This window comes from Elephantulus edwardii, unplaced genomic scaffold (genome assembly GCF_000299155.1).
Source record: "Elephantulus edwardii isolate Elephantulus edwardi_28Jun2011 unplaced genomic scaffold, EleEdw1.0 scaffold00052, whole genome shotgun sequence".
NCBI lineage: Eukaryota > Metazoa > Chordata > Mammalia > Macroscelidea > Macroscelididae > Elephantulus > Elephantulus edwardii.
Genome location: NW_006399802.1, coordinates 17,368,575 through 17,389,886, shown reverse-complemented (window position 1 = coordinate 17,389,886; position 21,312 = coordinate 17,368,575). Strand labels below are relative to the sequence as shown.

Here is a 21,312-nt window from a genome sequence, read left to right as displayed (position 1 = left end):
CTATCCTGTGCCATCCTTCAAATTTCTGACACACTCAAGCCCATTGTTGCAGGCACTGTGTCAACCCACCTGTCAAGGGTCTTTTCCTTCTCCAACCTTTCCAAGCATGAGATCCTACTCCAAGGAATGAATAACCTCTCGTACTAACATCTCAAAGTATATGAGACAAAACTTTATCATCTTTGCCTCCAAGGAGCACCCTGGCTGCACCTTTTACAATACATGTCTGTTTGTTCATTTGGCAATCATGGGATAATTCAGTACTCCAACACCACACTTCAAATGCATCAAATCTTCTGTCATCCTTATTTATTGTTTAGCTCTCCGATACATAGCAAGTAATGGGGGAAAAAAATGACCTGAATGAAGGGTGCCTTAGTCTTTAAACCGACATAATTGCTCCTCAATAATTTTGGGACATCCCCAGCTATAGACTTTCCCAGTGTAAGTATATTGACTTCAGATCCATGTAAGATAAAGTCTCAATCTTTCCCCCAGCTATCATGATGTTACATATCTGTCCAGTGGAGAGAATTTTTGTGTTCTTGATATTGAGATGCAGTCCATATTGAAGGCAGCGGTGTTTAACCTTCTTCAGTAAATGCTTTAAGTCCTCCTCACTTTGAGCAAGCAAAGTCATGTCATGCACGTAATGATGAATCATCCTCCAATCCTGATGCTACATTCTTCTTCATAGACTCCAGCTTTTCAAATACTTTGCTCAGCATACAGATTAAACAGGTTTGGAGAAGGGATACAACCTTGACACACACTTTTCCTAATTTTAAACTATGTAGCAGTGTTCCCTTGCTCTGGTCACTCAGTAGCCTCTTTGTCTTAAGTATAGATTTCACACAAGCACAGTTAACTGAACTAGAATTCCCATTCTTGTCAATGTCAGCTGTAATTGAATATGATCCACACAGTCAGATGTCTTTGCATAGTCAATAAAGCTCAAATGGGTTTGTACCAAAGGGCTTGTATCAAATGATGGAGGCTTAGATACGAGCAAAGTGGCACAGGCAGGGTGTAAATTGCTGCCATCTGTTGCTGCTGCTTGCTTGCAACAATTGAATTATTCAGTCCATTTCCCTATCACGTTGTTGTTTATTGGTCTAGTTATTTTCTCAAAAGTGTAAATTACTACTGAAAGCTGTAGTGTTTGATCTTTCAGTAAGTGCTTCAGTCCTCCTTGCTTTCAGAAAGCAAGTTTGTATCATCTGAATATTGTCAATTGTTAATGAGTCTTCTTCTAACAATGATGTCACATTCTTTGTTACATAAACAGTTTCTCTGATTCTTTGCACAGCATACAGATTAAACGAGTATGGGAAAAAGATACAACCCTGATACATATCCTTCCTAATTTTAAACATATAGTATCTCCTTCTGTTTTTTGATTGTTCCTCAGGAGTGCAATTCAATCTTTTGACATTTCCATTTTTTTGCAATGTTGTCCACAATTTATTATGCTAGACACAGTTAAATGTTTTTGCATAATTAATTTAAAAATTAGTAAATATCATTCAGATATTCTCTGCCAAGAACATGTGGCATTGAGTAATGATATCCCTTATACAACGTCCTCCTATAAATCCAGCTCAGATTTCTGAAAATTCCCTATCAATACACTGCTTTAACTTTTTATCTTTAGTATCATTTTACTTGTGCAATAAATTAACACTATTATCTCATAATTTACATATTGCACTGAATCACTTTTCTTTGCAATGGGGAAGTACATAGCTCTCTTTCAGTCAGTTATCTTTCAGATTTCTTGACATAGACAAGTAGGTCCTTGAGATGTTGCACTCATTTGCTGAAATATCTCTGTTGATACTGCATCAATTTCTGGAGCCTTAGTCTTCACAAATGCCTTCAACGAAGCTTGGCCGCCTTCAATTTCATTGGGTCTGTGAATCATTAGCTCGTTCGCTTCTAGTCCTTGGACTTGGCAAACTTCTTAGTCACAGATTCCTTGGAAAGTCTATAAACTTTAGTGCTAAAAAAACCAACGCACTCGCTTAGCCTTGGTTGACTACTGCAAACCAAGAAATATCACAGAAGTTTTTAGTATTAATTCTATGAGAATTGGTTCCATGTTCTCTTCTTACCAAATACAATCCAAAGAAATTCAAGAACTAAGGAAACAAAAATAGAAGGAAAACCTTTCTCTTAGTGTAGACAAAGAAGACATTTTCTCTGGATTTGGTTAATGAGTGGCTTTCTAAGAGCCTGCATATTTTAGCTGACCCTGTGTTTTTCCCTCTGTAACAAGTACCATAACTTTTTTCTTCTAAATTGGTTCTTCTACCTAAGCAGGAGTGGTATCCACTTCCAAAATAGCTTGCCTCCGGAAACCCTATGAACTTGGAGAAACGATGACATTTATACAAATTTTCAGGTCTTTCATTCATAGGGTCATTACAAGTCATCTATGACTCGACAACACTTAACACAACATAGAGAGAGCTCAGTTGGTCCAGTGAACAGAAAGTGATGCTACCAAAACAAAGGTGGGTGATTTTAGTCTGTGGCTCTCAGACCTGATTTTAATTGTTTTGGTATAGCACTGATCTGTCCATTTGCTATTCAGAGGTAACTCGTGGTTGCTGTGAAGCCAAACACTGTGACACTGATGCATCAAATGCAAGAATGGTTGCCCATGGTGGACAGTCTTCAGTGGAGATCCCCAATTAAAACAAGCTTGGAAGCAGGATGGCATCCACTTCCAAAATAGCTTGCCTCCAGAAACTCTATGAACTTGGAGAAACAATGAAAGTTATACAGGTATTCAGGTCTATGTGCCTATGACTCAATGGCACTTAACAACAACAAACAACCTAGAATTCTAAGCTTGCACCTTGATTAAGTCACTTGTGGTGGGCACAATCACCCATAGCTGGAAATTTGTGGGCAAACATATATTAAAGTGATGCTCAGAACAAAGTTCACACTTTGAAGCAAGGATTCTCAACCAAGGGCTATTTTGCCTACCCCATCCCACGCCCAGGGGACATCTGACAATGTCTGGAGACAGTTTGAGTTGTAACCACTTGGAGGTGCTACAGGCATCTAATCAGAGATTATCACTAAATCTCTTACAATTCACAGCACAGCATACACACAGACAAGGAATTATCCAACCCAAAACATCAAAAGAGCTTCTGTTTAGAAAATTTACTTTGAGAAACCCTATCCATCTGTCCTTCTGGAAAAGAGAGGAAAAGAAAGAGAATATAAGGAGATTTTTAAAATATGTAGCTATCAGTACAATTCCTGGCAATAACGGCAGCAATAAGAGGCCTCAAATGAAGGATCTCAAATTTAGGTGTCAAGAGATGAAGGTAATAAGGAAAGTGGCTCAGGTGGTGACTAACAGGGAGAGAACAGACAAGAAAATTGGAAATAAGTCAAGTACTTTTTATTGTAGTATAAGAATAATAGCTGCACATGCCAAACAAAAATGGTACATGCCACTCCATCTAGAGGTCTGGAAGCAACTGGAAATGGTAAGGACAAGGGTCAACTAGAAAGAGTAGATGGTCATTAATCACTCTTACCAACAGTTATATGCAACACAAGATTAAATAGTCATAGGCTTGTTCTTCCCCTAAAATATTGAGCTGATAAATATTGGCAGCGAATTCAAATTTGTTGTGAACAAAATGTTATTGTTGCTAGGTGCCATCAAGTCAAGTACCGCTCACAGTGACTCTAAGAACAACAGATTTGAGCCCTGTCCTGTCCTGTCCTGTGCCATCTGTATAATTTCTGACACACTCAAGCCCATTGCTGCAGTCACTGTGTTGGTCCATCTGGTTGAATTTTGGTGGAGAGGGGGTGCAAAATAGGATTTATCGAAAGATTGTGAACAGCAAGTTTTCAGCCTCCGCTTTAAGCTTTGCTTCTTTTCATGGTTAGAGTTCTACCAGCTGAGAAGAGCAAAACTTGAGTTGCTGTATACGTTTTATTCTCTAAGATAATTAAACCCAAACCCACTACCATCAAATCAACTCTGACTCACAGCAATCCTGTAGAACAGAGCAGAACTGGACCCCACCCACAACACTAACAGAGTCGCCAAGGCTGTGAATCTTTACAGAAGCAGATTGCTTCCTTTTTCTCTTGCAGAGCAGCTAGTGCATTTGACCCACCGATCTTTTGTTTAGCAACTGAATTTTAACAGCATTGCCACACAGAGAAGTGAAAACATGGAAGGCCAGAATGGAGGGCATGCCTTGGCTAGATTGGAATACTAATTATACATAGATTATACTTGTTAATTATCATCATATCACTATAAGGCAGACATTAATCACATTTCACTGATGAGAAAATAGAAACTTAGATTAGTAGTAGTTTGCCCAACGTCTCAGAATAACAGGACTCAGATGTGAAGCAAGTTGTGTTATGAAAGTTTTCTTCTTCTTCTTCATTATAAAGCTCGTCATCTTCCTGTTCTCCCTTGATAAAGGTCAAGCAATCAATGAATCTCAGGTCTCCAATTAGGTCACCAAATGCCAGCTAGAACAATAGATATTTAGAGCATTAACGAATGTTTGAATCCAGATATACTGGGATCTAGAAATTAATTTCTAGATCTGAAAGATCTTGCTCGATTATTTCCTGTGAATTGTAAGGATCCCTGGTGTTGCAGTGCATAATGTATTTGGGTGCTAATCGAAAGATAAGTAGTTCAATTATTAGCTACTCTTCACAGGATAGGCAGTTCCCCCCGCCCATAATAATTTGTTGTTGTTAGGTGTCATCAAGTATGACTAATAGCAACTCTATGAACAACAGACCTGCACTTCTCTTGTACCAGCTTCTAAGTTCTCAATTCTAGGTTCTAAGATGGCATGTTTAATGACATCACAGAGAAGTTGCCCATATATGCCAGCTAGGATCCTGTAATTCATGGAAACAGATACAGTGGACCACCAGAACCAACAAGAGATTCTCATCAGCAATTCTCAGGCATAAATCATGCTACAGGCTATTGAAACCATGGCAAGTATTTATTTGGCTTCATTGACTATTTCTGGATACCATCTTGAGACTAAATCTGATAAATCTCAAGAATTATTTCCTCCACCCACTCTTTTTTTTTTTTTTTACTCACTACCATTGTACATTTTTAAACTCTCACTCTTCATATTGGTCTGTGGAGGCTGGCACCATCTTGAGTGACAGCAAAGGGAGGAATTTATCAAAAAAGGGTTTTTTCTTTCCTGATTTTTATTACTGGCTCTGATTCTATGTGGTCCTGTACCTGAGCCCAATTATCTAACCTTCACTGGGCCCAGGAAAAAAATGTGGAGTTGAAAGAATTCAGTCTTTCTCTTACCTAGGGGAAGGAGGAAACTGCAGACATGCCAATGGATTGGGGTAGAAAAAATGATGGCCAGTAGTAGCAGCAATTCCTTAGGTGGGTATTTTATAAAGCTGCTTTATATCCATTGCCCAATATTACTGTCACAATAAATGTAAATACATATGTAAGGAAGTGATCTTTTCCTATTTCACAAAGAATAACTTGTCTCTAAAATATTTCTGAAGATTAAATTGCTAGCAACATTTGACTAAATAATTATTGTTGTTGTCATTTCTTCAAGTTTATAGAGTTTCCAGAGGCATGTGCTTAGGAAATGGATGCCACTCCTGCTTCCAAAAAGAATTATTAGTGGGAGTAAAATATCAAAGTGAACAGCTTACATCAGTATTTTAACACCCACACTAGTAAGATGGGCCCTAGGCCTGTCCTACTAAAACCCCTCATATGACTTTTCTTACCTTGCCTTGAGATCCCAGCTCAGGGCTTGAATTTCATTCCTGATGGCACTATGGAGAAAAGTAACACATCTGCCATCTCAACTCTGGAACAACAGCTCACACAAAGCATACATGAAGGCTGACTTAATAGTCTTGGGTACTAATTTTTATGATGCCTTCAATATGGACTGAGGCTCAATGTTAAGAAGACAAAAATTCTTGCCACTGGACCAATTGGTAGCATCAGGATGGATGGTGAAGAGATTGAGATTGTTCACAGCTTCAGTTTGCTAGGCTCCACGGTCTACACTCTTGGCACCAGTAGCCAGGAAATCAAAAAACGTACTGCGATGGGAAAGTCTGCGGTTAGGGACCCTCTAAAGTACTCAAGAGCAACGGTGTCTCTCTGGAGACTAAGGTCCACCTGATACAGGCCCTGGTTTTTGCAGTCACTTGTTATGCATCAGAGAGTTGGACAATGACTAGGGAGGATAGAAGGAGAGTTGATGCCTTTGAGCTTTGGTGCTGGAGAAGAGTACTGAATGTACCATGGACTGCCAAGAAAACAAATAGATTCATCCTAGAGAGGGTTAAACCAGGCTACTCCTTGGAGGCAAGGCTTCTGGGGCTTCGTCTGGCATACTTTGGACATGTTGTAAGGAGAGACAGGCCTTTGGAGAGGGACTTCATGCTGGGCAGAATGGAGGGACGGCGCAGGAGGGGAAGACCCTCTATGAGGTGGATTGATTCAGTGACTGGGGTAATCGGGATGTATGTGTCAGAGGCAATGAGATTGGCACAGGATAGAGCAGGGTTTAGGGCTGTTGTACATAGGGTCGCTATGAGTCGCAAGCAACTCGACGGCACATAACAACAACAACAACAACAAATTTATATTTGGGTTTTGTGAAAGCTTAAATTTTTCAAAGTGTATTTAACTTTATGTTTTATATCATAAATATAACATAAATAAGTGGAAGTTATTATTTCTAGTTATTCTAAATTATGAGAGAGAACGCGCAGATGGAAGAAAGCTTGCCAACGGCTGTTGAGAGCATGGGTTTTGCTATGGAAGAGAAATTCAGAATGCTCAACTGAAAAATGTCTCAACCTTTTCAAATGTAAGAAGCCACCTTGTGTGGCCTCTAGATTTCTAATGAAGAATTCTGACACAGTTTGGGTTAAGCACCGTGCCCTGATTGTTAACAATGCTTGGTGCCACATTTGTCGAAGCATCTCTCCATCTTGGTATCCTGTGAAAGTTTGCTATTTTCTTGGTAGATGTTCTTACAGAATATTGTCTTTAAAATCAGATTGTCTCTTCTATATTGAAAGCATTTTTAGGTCTTCTGATTGAAAAAGTAATATTTTTCTTTTTTTAAAGTAATGTTTTCTTAATAGATAACATTGCAATAAAGCTGAAGTAGTATGTATAGTTTTTGCAAGTGCTTTAGCAGCTGATAAACTTTTGCATTTGTAAGATTAACGTATTGTACAGAATAGTTTTAAATTATATTTTTAAAAGTTAAAAAAAAGGAAAGGCTTATTAAATCTTGCAGTGTATTCATTGCCTCATTTATTTATACCTATAAATTCAAAATTAGTTTTTATCTGTGTTGATAATTTATGATTCATGATTATGACATGTTGGTAAAATGTTGTTGTTGAATATCAATGACTCTACTCTGACTCATAGCAACCTTAGGTCAAAAGATCACTTGCCCAATCTCACACTATCTTCACAATCTCTGCTGTGCTTGCACTCCATGATGGAGTCAGTGTGTCAATCATTTGGTTGAGGATCTTCCTGTCTTTTGTGACACATCACCTTTCCAAGCCATATGCCCTTTCCCAAGGACATCTACTCCTGACAACATGACCAAAGTCAATGAGAAAAATCTTACAATCCTTGCTCCTAAAGAGCACCGTGGCTGTGGCACTTCTTCCCAAGCAGATTTTTTGGTTTTTTGGGCAGTTGTGGCTGTAGTCCATAGGGAGTTGAGCTGCGAACCCAAAGGCCACATCTCTCTGGTGGTTCAAATCCACCAGTGGCTCTGCAGAGAAAGATGGGTGTTTGGTATTCGCCCTTGTGCGATTTACAGTCTCAGGAATCCCATGGAGGGTGAGTGATGAGTCAGTTCTGACTCCACAGCAATGAGTCGAGTTTGGCAGTCCACAGTAAAATATTGTCATGTATTAGCACTAAATTTACAGAAACTCAAAATCAGAAAAGGTATATCAGGGTTGCATCCTTTCTCCATATCGATTCAATCTGTGTGCTGAGCAAATCATTCAAGAAGCTGGACTCTATGAAGAAGAATGTGGCATCAGAATTGGAGGAAGACTCGTCAACCATCTGCATTATGCAAATAACATGACCTTGCATCCAGAAAGTGAGGAGAACTTGAAGCTTTTACTGTAGAAGATTGAAAGACTACAACTTTCAATATGAATTACATCTCATCATGAAGAAAACAAAAATCCTCACCACTAGAATGATAAGTAACATCATAATATTGTTAGGTGCTGAGGATCCAAGTACAACTCATAATGGCCCTATGAATGGCAGATCTAAATCCTGTCCTAGCCTGTGCCATCCTCTTCATCTCTGACATACGCCCACTGCTTCAGTCACCGTGTCAATCCATCTAGTTAAGTCTTGATCTCTTGTGCTGACCCTCCAGCTTCCCGAGGATGATGTACCTTTCTAAGGAATAGTCACTTCTAACAACAAGTTCAAAGTATGTGAGACAAAACTTGCCACCCGTGCCTCCAAGTACATCTCTAGCTGCACTTTCTCCAGACCTTTGTGTTTGTTGTTTTAGCTGTCCATGGGCTATTCAGTCCTCTAACACCACAACTCAAAGGCCTCAACTCTTCTGTTATCTTTACTCATTGTCCAGTTCTCAGCTGCATAGTGAAAAGACCATGGCCTGAATCAGGCACACCTCAGTCTTCAAACTGATAACACTGCTCCTCAGGAATTTGGAGAGAACTCTGACCATGGACTTGCCCAATGCATTATGTCTCCTGATCATAATGTTGCTTTCAGTCCAGTGGTGGGGATTTTTGTCTTCTTAATGTTGAGATGCAATCCATATTAAAGGCTGTGGTCTTTGATCTTCTGCAGCAAAAGCTTCAAGTTCTCCTCACTTTCAGCAAGCAAAGTGTGTCATCTATGTAACTCGGGTGATTGATAATGATGTTTTCTTCAATCCTGATGCCGCTATCTTCTTCTCGAATGATTTGCTCAGCATACAGATTGAATAGAGAAAGGCTGCCACTCTGATGCATAGCCTTCCTGATTTTAAACCATGTGCTGTTTCCTTGCATCATTTGAGTAACAGCTTTTTGGTTTGGTATAGGTTTCATAAGAGCGTAATTGAGAGCTATGTGACTCCCAGTCTTCTCAATGTTAGCCGTAGTTTGTTATGATCCACACAGTCAAATATCAACAGTAAAAAAAAAATCATTATAGTTGAAGATTGAAGTTATTGACTATTTAATTTCACTTGGACCCACAATTAACACCCATAGTAAGAGAAGTTAAAAACATCAGAAGATGTGTACCAGTGGGAAAATCTGCTGTTAAGGACCTTTCCAAAGAGCTAAAGAGCAAGAATGTCAGTTTAAAGATTAAGATGTGCCTGATCCAAGCCAAGGTCTTTTCAATTGTTCCTTATATATCTGGATTATAAATAAGGGTAACAGGAAAAGAACAGATGACCCTGAATTGTGATGTTTGAGAGGAATACTGAATATGTCCTGGGCTACAAGCAAAGAATTAACAAGCCTGTCTTGGAGGTAGTTCAACCAGGGTGTCCGAGGACAGAGGCAATGATGGTGAAATTTCATCGCTCATACCAAGGCATGTTGTCAGAAGGAGCCAGTCCTTGGAAAAAGACAATATGCTAGGAAAGGTGGAGAGTCAGAGAAAGAGAAGGTGACCCTCAACAAGATACATGGGCACAGTAACTGTAACAGTGGACTTGAGCGTGAAGAGATCATGAGAATGGCGAAGGATAGGGCAAATGTCTGACCTGTTGTCAACAGGGTCACTATAAGATGTAATCATCTTGAGGGCACCTAAAAACAAGCTCATTGCCTTCACATCAGAACCAATTCATAGCTGACTCTCCAGAAGGTTTTAAAAGGCTGTGAATTGTGAAGGAGAATACTTCTCATCCTCCAGGGGAGACACTGTGGATCCTAACGCCCACAGAGCCATGGCCTTTGGGTTAAGGGAACAGCTCCCTACAGACTACACCTCCAAGAGTTCCCTAAACTCTTTGAATATAAAAAAAAAAAAAAATGACAAAAAGAAAACTACCTTTAAAAGAGAAGTTCAGGTGCCACCTCATAGAAAGGAAGGAGCTCTGGTGTACAGCGGTTAAGCATTTTACTGCTCAGCAGTTAAGCTTTTTACTGCTATTCAAAAGGTTTGCCAGCTCAAGGCTACTATGAGCTCCTCCACAAAAGAAGACCTTGTGATTAACTCTTTCAAGGAACTACAGCCTTGGAAACCTTCTCAGGACTATTATACTCTGTCCTATAGGGCTTGGTTTGGTTTAGTTTTACAGTTTTCACAGTGTCAGAGACCCAATAGGCAATAAAAATGCCAAATTTCTTGTGTTTACTTACTGATCTGTAGTGAATAATTTCACACAAATTTTACCTGTTCACTTCAGATTCATAAATATTGCTGTTGTTAGGAGTCATCGAGTTCACACTCTAGTAGTGGCTGGCTGGCCTTGAAATAGTTAACTTCAGTTGTCTTGTATGTGAAAAGAAAAGTAGTAACAACACCCACTGCCTACGGTACTAGCAAGCTGCTTCCTGTAACACAGCTGTTTCTAGTTGTGAACAAGTTAATTCTGACTCACGTTGACCTTATGCAACAGCATAGAATTACTTCATTGAGACTTCTTGGCTTTAATTTTAACAGAAGCAGGTTGTCAGACCTCTTCTTCCTTGGTATCCTTTTTGAACTCCCACCCTTTATGTTAGCCATCTAGTGACCTTAGCCCACAAAATTGCAGTCATTTAAAACTCTGTGGAAAACAGTTCTGCTCTGAAACACCTGGGGTCACTATTAGAATCAACTGGATTTGGTTTTGCTTTAGTGTTTGGTAAGCAGATTCTTAATTTTGTTAACGACTCAAAAACGTTCAACTCATTGCCTAATACTTAATAGTTGGAACCAACGTATAGCTGACCCTCCAGTGAGTTTTTGTAGGTTGTAAATTGCACAGAAGAACGTTGCCCATCATTCTCCCTCAGAACTGCTGGTAGAGTTGAACCTCCAGAGATGCTCAGCCTTTGGTTAGCAGAAAAACATCCCACAGACTGCAAACTCTGCCACCAGGGTTCCCTGTGAATTCACAGACATTTCTATGTACTCACATTCAGCCACTGGTGGCCCAGTGATACGTACACAGCAGCAAACCAAAAGGCGAATGGTTTGAGTGCATCAATCCTGAGGAAAAGATACAGGCTTGGAAACACTGTAGGGCAGTCATACTCTGTCCTATAGGATCTCTAAAATCAGGATTAACTGCATATAACAGCATATGTGTTTCCAAAGAGAAATCTATTTGGCCCCATAAATATTTAGCAAAGTAGGGTCATCTGAAGAACAATAAGATGGGGCATCTGATTTAGACTTTTAGGAATGAAACATTTTATTTTCTGCAAGGCATGATGAGATTCAGTGATTTTTGTCCTTTTTTTTTTCCATTTATGTTCTGGTTTCAGGATGAATTACAAGGTTTTTTAAAAGGTGCTGGAAGCAAACTTGTAGTGATTAAGTTTTCAGCAAGATGGTGTGGTCCGTGTAAAATGATACATCCTGCTTTCCAAGTAAGTATCACCAGCATGTACTCATGCCACACTTCTAGGAGGAATTTTAAGTCTCCAAATATTTTCCCCAATTATTCTGAAGTTTGTCATTTTATCAGCCATAGTTTTTGGAAGCATCCTGATTAATCAGAAAATATCACACTGAAATCTAATTAGATAACTAGTGCATGTGACAGAATAATAGGACTGTTTTCCCATAGATACTTCTGCAAAGAACATCAAAGACAGAGGGGGTAAAATGAATAGATTATTAAATTAGAATAACAGTGTTGAAGCCAAGCCATGAATTCAGAACTTGCAAATATTGGAGTAGATTACAGGTAAGCATTATAATTTTTTTTTCATTATATAAACAACACAGCAATATTTTAAAGTCAATTTCTCCAATTTTTCCCTGTACCACAAAGAACTGGGTGATATTCAACCATTTCAGAATGTAGCATATAACCAAGAACCAATAATACTGAAGGAACATGTCCAAGCTGCCCTGAAAGCATTGGTAAAAAACAAGGCCTCAGAAATTTATCTAGTGCCAATTCAGATATTCAAACTGACACAATACTGTAAGTATTCACTTATCTATGTCCAGAAATTTGGAAGATGGACATCTGGCAAACTGAAAGTGATTCATATTGTTATCCCTTCCAAAGAAGGGTGATCCAACATTTAAATGAATATGAGGCAATTGGAAATACCAGGATGTGAGCCAGGCATTCCTTAGTCCTCCAAGTGACATACATAATTGCTCTTTTAACACTTTAAAGAGTCTCTTGGCAACAGATTTGCCCAATGAAATGCATCTGTTGGTTTCTTGATTGTTGCTTTCACAGATGTTGATTGTAGAGCCAAGTAAAAATTCTTCACAGCGTCAATCAGATTCTCAAGACGTTTTTTAGTCCGGTTATAAGGATGTTCATTTCCTTTATCTTAAGGTGTAGCTAATTTCTCCCTGATGATTATTGTGTTTATTAGGGGCAGTGAAAGAGAAGAAGATCCTCAATGAGATGAATTGACCCAGTGACTGTAACAATGGGCTCAAGTATATCAGAGATGATAAGGATGGTGCAGGAAAGCGGGAGGTTCAGATCTGTTGTTCACAAGGTTGTGATGTGTTACAATCAACGTGATGGCACTTAACAACAGCAACTCAAATTGGCTTCATTCAAGAACAGCTTTATATTGAAGAAATGTCCCCTCTTGTTTTTGTTTTGCCAAAAGGCATCATTTTAATACTAATACTAAACTAATAGGGAATTTTGATACTTTTCTTTTCAAGGCAATGTCTCTGAAATATCCAAATGTAAAGTTTGGTCATGTGGATGTGGATGACTCTCCGGTAAGAATTTGAAAATCTTCAGTGTTGATACTTAAAATTCAAATGCAATGTAATTAAGTAACATTGTATCAGTGATCATTTAAAAATATCAATAAGTTTATGATTAGTTCTAGTGATGGTAGAAAAGTCCCTCATAATTCTTTTGCATGGTTTGTATTATTAAAGAAAAAAAAACAACACACAGTAAATATGTGACTCTCCTACTGGCGCTTCCCTCAATAGGGCTGAGTTCCCTGACCAATCCCAACCTCCTTCACCATCCAGTCTGGACCCAGATCCAGAATCAGAATCCTTCTCAGCAAAATTGCTTTATACAGACAATACCAATCTGTGGAATTGAACTCTAAGAGAAAAATGCTTATCACCCCTTGCAGTAGATTGTAGATCAATATCTAAACCCTTAATCAATAAATTAAAGATATTTTACCACGATTTATGACCCTATTGTTTATGTCTTAAGGAGTTCTGGTGGTATGTTGTTGATTGCCTTCAAGTGAAGCACGACTCATGGCGACTCTATGAACAAAAGGCCTGAAGCCCCTCTACAACTATCGACATTTATCAACGTTCATAGAGTTTCTGGAATCATGCTCTTTAGGAAGTGGATACCACTCCTGTCTTCAAAATACACACTCAATTAACTCCTTGTCTTTTTAACAGCTTTTTTTAAATACATAATTCCCACACTATACAATTCATTTGTATAAAGTGTGCAGTCCAGTGGGTTTTAGTGTATCTACAGAGCCATACAAACATCACATCATTCTCTCACAAAGAAATCCCTGTTCCCTTTAGTAGTCATTCCTAACTATCCCCCACCTCCACCCAGCCCCCAGCCAAAGGTAATCACTAATCTATTTCTGTCTTCATAAAGTGCCTATTCTGAATACTTCAAATAACATGCCACCCGAGAAGTCACCAAGTAGCATACTTGGCACAGAGAGGACATGCAAAACTGGGACTTCATCCTATTTCTTTTCTTTCCCAGGAACTGTCTCAAGAATATCACATCAAAATATTACCCACATTCCAGATGTTCAAGCAAACCCAGAAGGTATGTTTCTACGTTATAGAACCATAAAAATTGCTTTTAAATGCCTGCAATCTCCTGGGTGGATGAAACAACTATATTTATTTTTAACATTTATTTATTCAATGCTTAGTTTATGAACTTTACATATTGACAAAGGTTGAATATGTATCAATGTGGATATTGGTGATGGTTGAACAATCTGGAAGCATAATTGCCACTGAATTGTATGTGTACATTCACTATACTCAAATACAACTCCTAAAAGCCCACTCAGACCATCTGAACTGTTCTAGTCCATGAGAATTATTCTACCACTCTGACCATAAGGCAGAGTCTTCTTAAAAAACATCTTACAGAAAAGGACATCTGAAATTTACATTCAGATTGCCAAAACTTGTTAATAATACTTGGAGAAACGCTAATCAAAACTTACAATGAGAAACAATTTGATAATCTATACAAGTAATTGTTGAACAACGTGACAAACACAATGTCACTGAATTGTACATGTGAAGATTGTTGAAATGGTAACTTTAGAAAAATTTGTGGTTTGTATAAAAGCCTGCAGAACAAATTTATTTTTCATTGAACTTGTTTGCATCTTTCTAGCTTATCCAAGCATGCACATACATTTTATTTTGTGATGTTAATGGCAATGCTCACATTGTAACTGCACTTTTCTCCCTTTCTCTCTATCACTCTTGTTTCCATTCATCCTTCTAGCCTATCACTTTCTGCTCTCCAAGCTTTATCCCTGGGCATATGTTGCCCTTTTGATCTTGTGTGGTTGATTTTTCTAAAGAATTAACAGCCCTTGGCGTTCTTGTTCTCTTTAGAGGCCTATCTATTGTTTGACTGACAGTTAAGCCTCAGGGGTAAGTTGAGTTGGGTTCAAAGGATGACTAGAGGGTTTCATTGGTCTCCATCAGACCAGCAAGCTTGGCCATTTTGTTTTGTTTTGGTTTTGTTTTTTTATTTATTTTTTTTAAATTTATTTTAATTGAAGTTTATAGAGACTTTGGATTTCCATTCATTCATTGTTGCATATTTCTCCCTGCCCACCCCTCCCCCCAATTCGCTTTTATCTTTGAAAAGTAAAAGAAAAAATTCTTTTATTGTTATTCAATCCCTCCCCTCAAGGCCACTTCACTGTGCAGCCTTCATTCTAGACTTTTTTTTTTAATAATTTTTATTTATTTCTTTTTTGTGTGTACCGTCAAATTGGATCTGACTGGTACAGGAGGCAATTGTTCCTCCTTCTTCAGCAGAGCATCTGGTGGATTTGAACCGTGCACCTCTGGGATTGCAGTGCAGTTTTCTGCCACTAGGCCACCAGAGCTCACCCATTCTAGACTTCTGTCATGACAATAATACCTAATCATATATCCCTTTTAAACAGTTCTTGCCCTCATCTGTTTCAATGCAGTATACATTATTTATCCCCTCTTTATCAGTCTCCCCCCAAACCCTATGTTAGACTTGTTTTATAACAGTGGCATTATGCCGTATTTGTCTTTTTATGACTGAGATATTTCACTCAGTATAATGTAAGCATGGCATTTGTATAATTTTGAGGTTTTTTCCACATTCTTCTCCCCTCTGCCCAGGACCCTCTACTGTGCTCTAGATTGATTAGAGTAATCATCGTTGGGTGTCATCTAGTTCGTTTGGTCTCAGAATTGTGGATGTTGAAGTTCATGGGATCCATTAGTGCTTTAGATTGTTTCTGTGCATTTTGGTTTTCTTTATTCATGTTTGTTCCAGATAAGAAGAGACCAATAGCTGAACTGTAGATGGCTGCTCAAAAGCTTTTAAGATCTTAGCCACTACTCACGAAAGTAGGATGTCTCTGGGAACTCTGTTATACCAAGTAACCTAAATGTGTCCCAAAACTATGGTCCTAAAGACCTAAGACCAGTAATTCATCCCCACAGAGAAAATTCAAATGTTTTATTACATATATATTTGCCATAATAAAATGTATTATGATTGATTAAGATGGCTATGATTCTCTGTAAATATATGATTTGATAATTTACCCAATTTTTAAAAAAATATTGTTGTTGTTATGTGCTTGCGACTCATAGGGACCCTGTGAATTTTAAAAAATTACTACATGCTAAAAAATAAAACTAATATTATCACAAAGCAATATAGCTTCAGATTGAATATGCAGGTTCTGAGTTTACATTTGCATGGTGCAAATACCAGTCCTGCCTCTTCTGAGCTGTGGGACCTAGAGTAATTTCCTTGACTTCTTTGCCTTAGTTTCTAGGATCATAACAAGTACATCCTTCACAGGGATGTTGGGATAATTAAATGGATTGATGTACAGAAGTGCTTAGACAACTGTACGTACATTAGCGCTCAATGCATTGTTATTTTGAAGACCTCAGAGGACTAGTAAGTTTAGAATATTTGATGAATGATAAACTCTTACTTCCATATATTGCTGGGAACATTTTATGAAAGGGATTGTTGTACTGTACATAGAAAGCACAAATTGTCCATGCCCTTTTACATAATAACGTCATTGCTGAGAACTTTTCTTATAGAGACCTATAAGGGAAAAATAAGCAGCTATATGTATATTTTTTAATTAAATTGGCAACAATATAAATGTTTATTTCCCCTAAATGCCTTTTATTAGCAGAATGCCAAAGTGAATTTTTCTGTATCTACTCTATAAAATAATATACAACTAAAAAGAATTATTATAGAAAATGAAACTGTTGGGTTTTTTGGTTTTGGGGTTTTTTGGGGGTTTTGTTTGTTGTTGTTTTTTTCTGTGCACATGTTGTCTCTCTTTAATTCAGGTAGTGAAATATCTGCCTTCTGGTAACCAACTAAGGATCTCAAGTTTGTGTTTTTTCCAAGGCAACCCTTGGAAAACCCTTGGAAAAGTTAACTACTTCAATGACACTAGCCATCAAGTCAACTTGCTGCCTTGTTTGTATGACTTTATAGCAGTGGGGGTACCTTTTCTCTCTGATTCCAGAGTCACCCAGGCTTCTTATTATAATCTGAATACTCATGACCTGAGAAATTGTATTCAGAATTCAATTTTGCATTGAATTACGAATTTAACATGATCATTAAAGCGTTGTTGGAGTGTGGTTTTTTTAAGGAGAAATAAAATCCTTAGACCATTTATATCACAAAATATAAATGAGTCTACATTTAACCTTCATTTCTACATGTAATCATACCCCCAGAATGTTTCGTACCAGGACTACAAGACTTTAGATGTCATTTGAAAACCTCTAGAAAATATTCGTAACCATAGTTACATTTAGCAAAGAATGTCCATCTCCTATACAAAAGACAACTGGAAAACGGAGAAAGGACCTGAAAAAGTCAGGATTATAAATCTTGTCTCTCATTTAACTCAACCCAACATTTGGAATCTGAACAGGAGTGTGGAGCTACTGCAGTGGACCATTTCCACCACTGTAATCAGAGTTACAGTCAAACCAATACACCTCTAAAACCAGCCCCCCAGATTCTACACCACCAGAGTCCACACAGGAAAATCACTGGAACCAGAAGAGGTTAGGAGTGGTCAGAAAAAAAGACCTGCTTGTGCTTTTTTCTTCCTCTTGACCAGAAAGGCTCCCCTAACACAGCCACGGCTTTCCGGAGAGAAGAGAAAATGTAAGTTCACTCTTTTGAGGTCACCTCTCTGAAAATGTGCTCTCTTTTCCATCTGACATGGCACAACTGAAGCTGACTTACTAAAGCAATTAAGTACTATTGATCTTTAACAAGAATAGAAAAACAAAACATAACAAGACTAGAAAAACAAAACAACAGCCCTGGGTGGTGTAAACCCTCAACTATCCACCCAAGAGCTGTATGTTGCTGCAGAGAAAATGCCAGGCACTATCTGCTTCCATAAAGATTATAGCCTAGAAAACCTCAGACACAGATCTCTACCTGACACATGGCCCTGCCAGAAATCAGAATCTAGATGATTGCAAAGGGTTTGGTTTTGGGACATTATTTTTTTAAAGTCCAGTATCAATTGATTGGTATTACAAGAAATATCTTCCTATTTCTGGTTAAAACATGTGGCAAAGGACCACTGTTTATTATTCTGTTTCAAATGCATCTTATATTTTAAACCTTATGATAATTCCTCCTAGAACAGAGAGCTAGAAGAGGGTTTGCCTTCTCTGAAACAATGCCTCTTTGCAGAAAATCCCTTGGGTTACTCTTTTTGGGGCTGTTGCCAAGAATCTCAGGTTTACTCTTGCACTCAGATAGAACAGCTTCCCTTATCTGAAGTTTCCTTGGCATTCCTTATCTGCTGTCTCCACCCTGCTTTGTTATTTTTGCTTCACCCTTTATTCTAGCCCATTTCAATTATTTTCAAAGTACGTAGGAAATACATACATTTTTAAAGAAAAATAAATGACGTTAAAGAACAAAACCCAAGGCCATGGTGGATAATGGACATTCATTGCCACTGAAAGTGCTCATGTAGAGTGTCTGGCAGGGATTAAATATATTCAACAGTTAGAATTCTGTTGTACTTCCAGACAATGAAGTGACACAGCAAATTCCAGATAATAAGGTAGCCTTTGATTCTCCCACCTATATTTCTTTATATAACATCATACTATGTTCTAGAAAGCCGAATTGTGGTACCTTGACTGTCCCTCCTATATTGTTTTTCTGTTTTCATCTATAACATAATAACATGTTCTAGAAGGACTAATTGTGCTAAATTTGTACACTCCGGTGGTGTCTTTTAGTCGGGGGACCCAAAGCCTACTTTCTTCCCAAGTTTTGTATTCAGAATATTACTCAGTGTTCACTTTAAATTGTTACTATTCTATATTATGGGGAGACGGCAGGAAATCCTAACAACTCAGACTCATTACTGTTGAGTAGTAACCTACCCATAGCTGGCCGTCCGATGGGTTTTCAGAAGCTAAAAATCACACAGGAGGAGGCTCTCCATCTTTCTCCCAACAAGCAGCTGGTGGATTCAAACTGCCAAGCTTTGGTTCAACAGTCCTTATCTACTAGGTCCACCAGAGCTCCCCCTGTCAAAAGCCACAAACACTTCAGGAACATTTACACAGAAACAAAAGTACACATGATGCTATAATATTGACAAAATCCTAACATCCATACATCAATAAATGCCCTAGGTTAGTAGCTTCTGTTCCATATCCATGGTTGTTAGATGTGGATGGGATACAAGGAAGGAAGGAGAAGCCAAGACTTAGCAAAAAGTGACCACCAGCTAACGTGCTGCCTGTTGGGCTGTTAACTGAAAGGTCAGTGATTCAAATTCACCAGCTGCTGTGAACAAAAAAGACGGGCATTCTCCTCCCATAAAGATTTGCCACCTTGGAAATCTGACAGAGGGTCAACAGCAAACTATTTCTGAATTTAGCTGTCAAAAGTCAGTTCCATCCTTCTTTCTTTGCTATTAGAGTAAATGGTTTCCTAAAGCACTTAGATCCACCAGTATATATGTTCTAGCATCTATATATTTACAAGAAATTATAAGTATATAGATGTTGTTGTTGTTGTTGTTGTTATGTGCCATAGAGTCTCTTGCAACTCATAGCGACCCTATGTACAACAGCCCTAAACCCTGCTCTATCCTGTGCCAATCTCACTGCCTCTGACACACCCATCCTGATTACCCCAGTCACTCAATCAATCCACCTCATAGAGGGTCTTCCCCTTCTGCGCCGTCTCTCCACCCTCCCAAGCATGATGTCCCTCTCCAAGGACCTCTCCCTCCTTACAACATGTCCCAATTTTGTCAGATGAAGCCTCAGAATCCTTGCCTCCAAGAAGCAGCCTGGTTTAACCCTCTCCAGGATGAATCTGTTTGTTTTCTTGGAAATCCAGGGTACATTCAATACTCTTCTCCAGTACCACAGCTCAAAGGCATCAATTCTCCGTCTATCCTCCTTAGTCATTGTCCAACTCTCTGATGCATTACAAGTGATTGCAAAGACCATAGCCTGCACCAGACACGCCTTAGTCTCCAGAGTGACACCATTGCTCTTCAGTACCCTGGAGAGGTCCCTAACAGGAGACTTTCCCATTGCAATACATTTTTTTATTTCCTCGCTACTGGTGCCATGAGTGTTGACCATGGAGCCAAGCAGACTAAAGTTGTTAACAGTCTCAATCTCTTCACCATCCATCCTGATGCTGCCAATTGGTCCAGTGGTGAGAATCTTTGTCTTCTTGACATTGAGCCTCAATCCATACTGAAGGCTGCAGTCCTTAATCTGAACATTCAGATCAAGACAGACTAGGAAGAAGGATTGACCATCCACTTCTGAAATAGCAGGCCTCCGAAAACCCTATGTATATAGATGTTGGTAAATAAATTATTCAGATATTAATAATTCAGAAGAACCATCTGTTGGACTGGGAAGCTCTTGTTATTATGCTTGTGTGATGGAAGGGTTCTGCTAAGGGCATGGAAGTCATTTCCAGTAAGTACTCTCCTTGAAGTAAATGCAGAGGTTAAAACAGTCCCAAGTGCCACTGAGGCATGCTGGAAAGAGGGTAGGATTCGAAGCAGGAGTCACAAACTTGGTATCTTCAAGTTCCAGGCAGGAAAACAAGGTGAGACAATAAGGAGTGAGGAGGAGAGTGGTCCCTAGAGTTTCTCCAAAAGTGTCACAGTTCAGCTTCATAAGAAATAATTCTTAATCAATTTAAAAAAAAGTGTCTGCAATCAGGTTTAGCCAGTTCTGGGGTCAAACTGCAGTAAGCTGAATCCCAGCTTATCTTTTCTTACTGAGTAATCTTGACAATTTAGTGTAACTATCTTAAACATTTGTTTCTTTCTTTGTGAAACAGAACCTTTGAATGGTTGCTATGCAACAATTTTTCGTAATGTATGTAAAATGGCAAGCATAAGATTGAAGGCTTATTATAAAATGGGCCTATTACTAAAGTCCCAGATCTAGCTGTGCACTAATCTCCCTGAAAATGTGTAACAAAACAAGAAATAAATTTCTTTGAATAACTACAATCTGCTTAACTTTCAGAAGTTACCTTAGATACTAGAATTGTTGTAAAAGTGCATACAGGTCAAATTCCTGGTTTTATTTTGACAATTTGCTCAATGACTTTTTGGTATTCCCTTACCTTAAGGCCACCATCTGTGGCTGTCGGCCAGGTTCAAATTGTCTTCCTGTCAAACATTCTTCTAGGTGGTATAGCACTGGTCTGTGTGTTGCTGTACAGAGGTAACTCGTGGTTGCTGTGATGCTGAAGCCTGTGACAGTGATGTGTCAATCGTGGTAATGGGCACCCATGGTGG

At 38.7% G+C, this 21,312-nt stretch overlaps 1 protein-coding gene across 1 annotated transcript in view; it reads left to right on the top strand.

Moving 5' to 3' along the window:
* LOC102851395 (thioredoxin domain-containing protein 2-like) overlaps positions 1 to 21,312 on the top strand; it is a 60,280-nt gene that overhangs the window by 7,034 nt on the left and 31,934 nt on the right. The window contains exons 2-4 of the mRNA XM_006886989.1: positions 11,530 to 11,634; positions 12,911 to 12,970; positions 13,959 to 14,024. Of these exons, the coding sequence (XP_006887051.1) occupies positions 11,530 to 11,634; positions 12,911 to 12,970; positions 13,959 to 14,024 (231 nt within the window). The remainder of the gene's footprint in view (positions 1 to 11,529; positions 11,635 to 12,910; positions 12,971 to 13,958; positions 14,025 to 21,312) is intronic.